This window comes from Larimichthys crocea, chromosome VI (assembly GCF_000972845.2).
Source record: "Larimichthys crocea isolate SSNF chromosome VI, L_crocea_2.0, whole genome shotgun sequence".
NCBI classification, from domain to species: Eukaryota; Metazoa; Chordata; class Actinopteri; family Sciaenidae; genus Larimichthys; species Larimichthys crocea.
The window spans coordinates 15,219,608-15,226,207 of NC_040016.1; the positions used below are offsets into that span (position 1 = coordinate 15,219,608).

At 38.6% G+C, this 6,600-nt stretch overlaps 1 protein-coding gene across 1 annotated transcript; it reads left to right on the forward strand.

Moving 5' to 3' along the window:
• Positions 1–499: 499 nt before the first annotated feature.
• On the forward strand, positions 500–3,785 carry LOC104933616 (PRELI domain containing protein 3B). The gene is given in 8 exon segments (XM_027279449.1): positions 500–566; positions 569–636; positions 2,165–2,219; positions 2,222–2,263; positions 2,637–2,706; positions 2,799–2,831; positions 2,833–2,898; positions 3,644–3,785. Coding segments are annotated over 8 exon segments (543 nt in total).
• The last annotated feature ends 2,815 nt before the right edge of the window (positions 3,786–6,600 follow it).

The following is a 6,600-nucleotide window of genomic DNA, read 5'->3' on the forward strand; positions in this document are numbered from 1 at the left end:
GAACACAGAACCATTTTCATTCTAAAGAGAACTGGAACTGGAACTCTCATTTGCATACATTAATATTCAGCAAATGAAATGTAAATAACACCTGCTGAACAGATCTAATCTTTATAAATCCCCCCAATAAATGTAAGGTGGGAGTAGTTACCTAATTATTATTTTAAAAAAACATTCAAAAGACCTAAAGTAAACACCGCTTTATATGATTTGCTGTGTTTGAAACACGTTAATTTTGGTAATTAAGCATGTACGCCTATAGCCTCTGTAACTAGGTATTATTACCAAGGTTTTTAAGATCAAGGCAGAGTATTCAGTGCATATTTTAATATTATGACCATAGACATAATGTGTAAGTAGCATTTCAGTCCGTTGTTAGACTGTCATAAGTTGCTGGGTGCTTGTTGAGTTTTGTTGCAGTGTTAGTTATAATATTTTTGTTTTGTTTTTTGCTGTCCTTCAACAGCCATCCTTGGGAGACCGTACACCAAGGCTGCGTATGCAGAAGTATCCCAACCCCATGAACCCCAGTGTGATTGGAGTGGATGTTTTGGACAGAGACATTGACAAACAGGACGCCTCCACAGTACAAGACTGCTGAGCACGGAGTGGGGTCTACCGTCTATAGTGAAATCTGTAAGTTTCAAAGCCAAACTGTGTTTAATGTCACATTGGAAGAATGTGCTGTAGCAGCCTTGTAGTTGACCTGGCTTAGGTCACACTTGGACATGTGACTCTGGAGAGAAACACATGACCTGTGTGCTCGTGATCTGGGTGCTTCTCATGGACGTGGTTAATCAAAGCAACATGACATTTGTAATACAAAAAGTATTGGAACAAAGCTAAGAAAAAACACAATTTTTCTCATCTGTGGCGATTAAATGGTTTAATATGACTATAAACATGACACAACAATCCACATATAACCTGAGTCAGTTATGTACCGGACACGGGTTATGCTTTCCAGCCAGTGAGCGTGACCTTAACCCGCAGGCTATTCCTGTCCAGAGGTATTAGCAGCAGAACCGGCAGTCATGGGTGCCCAGCGAGTTCATGGCTTTGTGCCATGGCTCGTGTTGTACAGAACACTGTAGTAACCATTCCTGTCATGGCTCAGATGTAAACCTGACAGCATGTGATGTAACTTTCCGTCTCTGACAGCTCGGATAAAACTAGAGGTCACTGGAATGGCAATCGGTGACGGAGGCGCCCTTGGATTTATGCAACATGTCATTTGACTTTCTCCAATTTCTTTGGCTGTCTGAAGTTGGTGATGATAAGGCAGGAGAGAGTAATATCCTGCTTCTCAGTCCTGCTTTACCATGAAACATTGGCCAATCAGCTGCTGTACTCTTTGACCTACGCTTGGTGTCTGAGACAGGGTTGTAGTCAGTCATGACGTCTATGAATAGCCCTTTTAAACTTCCAGGCAGACTGTCCAGTTGATTGATAGCATATCCACGTAACCCTTAATCAGATTGTCCCAAAGTAATCACTCCTGAGCTTCAGTGCATGCGTGTTAAAGTAGATGTTTATGAAGGTGTCTTCCTTTGTTTGCCTCTGTGCTATTCGAATACATTAGCTTTTCCATTTTTTTTTTACTTTTATTTATTTGACAACTGCGACTTGAAATCTTAAGACTGTATTTGAATATTATTCCTTGAATCAATCAGTGCTTTAGAGCCTTATGGGAATTATAGTTGTGAAAGCAAAAAATAAAAAGATTTTCTGTCATTGATTAATCCAAGAAACTTGTTTTTATTCCTACTCAAGCTGTATATGAGTCAGGTGAAACATGAGATTCATTTAGATGTCAAATGTAACTTTATAAGTTGTGGTTCCGTGGAGCTGACACGTTCCGATTGCTGCATATAATTCATCTTGACCTCCAGCTTTTCCTCTAAAGCCTGTGAAATTGTACTTCCGGTTATTTAACGGAGGTCAATAGTGATTTGTTATTTTGCATAAAGGACATGAAGCTTTGTGTACTTTTTGGATTGCCAAACTACAAAAGGGCAAATTTAATTATTAGATAAATAACAAATAAAAGGAACCATTTGAAAGGTCAAAATACTGCACAATGGAGAACATTGATAAAACTATGAAGAAAAACAATTTTAGCTGTCCACTTTGTACTAAAGCGTGTTCTATCTTTTGTCTTCAGATCATTGGTAACTCACGAACATACACATATGTTCAAGAGCACTCGGTCGTGGATCCAAAGAGAAGTCTTTCGAGCTTCAGTCCACAAATGTGAGTACTCGTGACATACTCTCTTTTGACTTTTACTTTCAAGGTGTGCAGACATTTCTGCCTAGAGTTACAGCATTAGGCAAGACAGAAGATTTCAGATTTTTTTTAAAGGTACATATTCTTATGAAGCTTTTCTATCTGTTTACAAAACATATTCCATTTGGATGTGTCAACCAAAAACAACAATGTCTCGCTAGATTCACTTTTGTGACTTCCATTTGTCTGAACACATAAGCTTAGTGTGTGGAATCAGTCTTGCTTGTTCCACAGGTTGACAGCTCACATTTCAAAATGAACCTTCATAATGCTGCGTTCACATGCTCCCACTGTGAGCTGTGATTTTAAGACATTTCAACTAATTTGTCTCGTCATTCTTCTAACAGATCACTTTCACAACATGGTGTCTGTGGATGAAAAGTTAACATATAAACCACATCCTGAGGATAAAGACAGGTAAGTTTGTACATTTATTAGACAACTTAATAAAAATGTATGAGATTCCAGCCCTTTTGACCATGATTTTTTTCAAAACTCTTCAACTGTAGAACAATCCTGACTCAGGAGGCTATCATCTCTGTGAGGAGTCAGTCTCAGCAGTTACTTGGAGGGAGTTATGGCGAGCACATCTCTGCTAACGCTGGAAAGGTAAGAGATCCTGCAACAAATGGATAATTTGCCTGTCTAATTGTCAAACGTGGCTAATGACAATGCCTTTTTAACTACTTACTGAAATATAAAACTGTGCTTTAGAGTGTTTCCCAACCTGTTTTTGTTTGTATAATCTCTCTTTAAAATTAAGCTATTGTTATTAAGAAGTAGAAATTAAGATATATCTACTCCATTAGTGTGGAGTTGTGAGCAGCTCAGACAAAGAGTAACTATATTTTTTTCCAAACTGTGAAAATGTATCAAATATCTCGTGCAAACCCCCCCACAAAACGTATCAAACAAAATAACCAGAAACAGAACTGGAAACATTTTTTCTTTCTTATGTGGTGAGATGTGTCAAATTGAACTAGGTCATGCGTGTGTAAGAAAGCCATCTTGTCACCTCATTTGGGACCTGTTTAACAAGACGTCTGTAGCAGGCATCTTGCGCAAAGCCTAACTGTACTGCATGTACAGTACCTTGTCACGAAAAGTGACAGGTAGTTGTGTGAACAATGTGAGAGCCTGAGAGACCAGTTCAGATTCTTTCTCATCTGAACACACCTGGCCTGTTTCTGCATGAAGAGGGGTCATTTCAGAAGTTTGAGGACATTTGTCTTCAGTGCTGTTGCGACTAATCCACAACCAATTTGTTTGAAGTATACTGACTCACAGGATACATAATGCAGTTCTCTTTTATTTCCCTCCTATTGATTAATGCTTTGTTGTCTGTTTTGATCAGGGCCGTGAGCCATGGAGTGGGTATCAGGCGACTGAATGCAGAGATCGAGGAACTGGCAGCCACAGCACGTGGGACCATGCGCACCCCCTGGCGGCTGCGGTCACTGGAAATGACACCCACCTCTCTTTTCCCGCATGTTTGAGAGACTACAAACCTCTTCAACCAGCTTCCCTTTATAATGCTCTGGTGTGGGTACATTCATCCATCTCATACTATCTACATTAGATTATTTTTAACACCAAGCCGCAACATAAAGGGATTCTTTGGAGTGTTTTTTTAGGGGATGCTGCCTGGCAGGACCCCCATGAGAGACTGAGAAAAGACCACTGTTATCTGTGTGTGGAATATGTAGCATGGCGAAGAGGTATCAGAGGCACCAGATGAACTGAAATCGCAAGACAGTGCAAAGCAGACACACTACTTTTTGTCCAGCCCCCTGTAAAAGCACTACAGAATGCCAGAAGTCTCCTCTGGCATGGAGCAAAACAGTTAGTGATGGTTTGGGTATGATGGCAGAAAAACAATGTCTTGTTGTGGCAGGGGTCAAGGGCAGTGCATGTCAAGGGTAAAAGGAAGCGGTTTCATGTGGCAGAGTGTTAATAGTTGGGATAACACAGCCGTGGACAGTGACACGTGACAGAAGTGTTTCACCGTCCGGTTTATTTGTCTAAAAGAGCATCTCCTCAACAATGTTTTCTTTCAGGGACCTCCGTATAAACAAACACTCTGTACCAGGCAGTCTATGTAAGCCTGAATATAAACTGTATTTTGTTATTATGTGATAACTAATATGTTATTAAGTGTATTTAAGAGAATTAAAGGTCAACATAATGCCATATTTTATTTTTAAGCAGAGACCTTCTCAATGTCGTTGGTATAACTTTTATACAATTCAGTCTGATGTTTACTGTATCTGAACATGTTTGCTGAACTCAAACAGTTTTATCAACACACACAAAACTACTGTTCCTCAGTAAAAAAAACAACAAAAAACACAGTCCTTTCAGGAGGTCTTCTCAGTGTAAAGGGTGAGACCTTTGCACTGACTTGTATTTGCACTTACAGAATATATTTGACAAAGAAAAGCTGCTATACTGCTGAGGGAGTTATAATCTGTGAATATTTTGGTGATACTGTTTGAGGGATCGAATCTGTGTTGCGATTTGCATTTGAGTGGTCTTTCTTCACACAACTGTCCGTTTGTTGGTGATGGTGAGAGATGGTGAAAGCTTTAGTTTCTTTTAATTTTATTTTCTTATTATCTGTAACAGGATTATTTATTTAGAGAAACAGTTAGTTGTGCGTTGTCAGTTGTAATAGCACGTGCTTAGTTAGGAATTATTAATTTGTGCATTTTGTGCCTCTGAAAATGGTTTCACAACTGCAGAATGTGATAATAAAATATTTTAACTTGTTTATAGAAACTTTTGCCAGTAATTCTTCAATTAGAACAAAGAAGTTGCTGTTATAATGCAAACGAATTCAGAATGTCAAATGTTTTTGAGTTGCAAGTTGGTAATACTTAATATGTAGTGGATATATGTACAAATTTTATTTTCAATAGCAACTGGCCTATGTGAAAACTTCGTGTCCACTGTGTATATCCTGCCAAATAGGACCTTCATTGTTGTTGGGAGGTGCAATCCAGAGATGCTCTCCAATGATGCATTCCAAAGTCATTGTTAGCTCAAGGGTGTGACTGTATCATTTTGCAGTGCTCCTCTACATCAGAGTCTAATGCCTGACACCTACAGTAGGTGTTCCAGTGCAACTACTTCTTCTGGCATTGGTCATGAATGGTTGTTTGAAATGCAGGAGCCACATGCTGCCACACTGTGGGCCAACACTAGGCTTGCAATTTCCTCTTGAGAAGTAGTCGTTTTAAGAAAAAGGTCAAGTTCTTACCTCGCAGCAGTTACAATTTTAGGGCCAAAGTAAATTAAATGTTGCTGTTTTTACTGTGTGATGTGAATGGTTGAAAATAAAGCTATCTAATTGATCTGTATCAACTGTCCCATGTGTTTCTTTTATGAGTAGTAGTCTATGTAGATGACAAGAGGCATTGTGCATTATGTTTCTGTTTTCTTTTGTCAAATGGGTATGTTTGCAAGATGGCCCTGTCACGTTCAGTGTCCTGAAGACCATAAAACTATGACTACAGAGATGGGTGCAATTAAAACATTTTCACAAAATGAAAATGCAATTAAAAGGCAAATGGATGAAAAGAGTCATTTTCTCTATTCATAACCATCCAATAAAGTCTGTTATTACAAAAGCTGCCTCTGTAGAACTGAATGGAGGAATCATTCATGTTGAATGATAACATGCCTAAGCATAAATTAATAAATTATGATAAATACATAAAAATATGCTCAAAAAACGTTAAAATCATTCAGCATGAATAAAACGTGTATGTATAATTGTGAAATTACAGAAACTCTATACAAGAGTTACAAGAGAATTAGTTGTCTGAAGCCTCTCATTTAAATTCTTTAAATCTGATTAAGGAAGAATGTTTAGAATGATAAAAGATTAAAAAAAGATCATTTTGAGAAGCTTCACTTCTCAGTGACATAACACGAAGGAAATGTTATTAATGTCAGGCATTTCAAATTAGCAGCGTGTGCTCACTGCTGCCACCAACGACTCTTAACCAATTGCCCAGGAGCCATGTGTCTCTGCTGGCACAGGGAGGCAGCATGCGCCCAAGCTTTTTACTTACTTTTTACACGCCTGACATCGTCCTTTTTATCCTGACAGATCACAGATGTGTGCATCCTTCCCTCTGGCCATCCCCTATCATTAACAACATCGTTAAGAAAGATAGAGATACTGAGTGCTTGAATGTCTAGCTTCAAGGTGAATTTAACCATAACTCAGAGTCAACAGTGTTAATTAATCTCTGAACCTACCGGACCTTATGAATACATCGATTTATTATACAGCTGAAGAAAGAT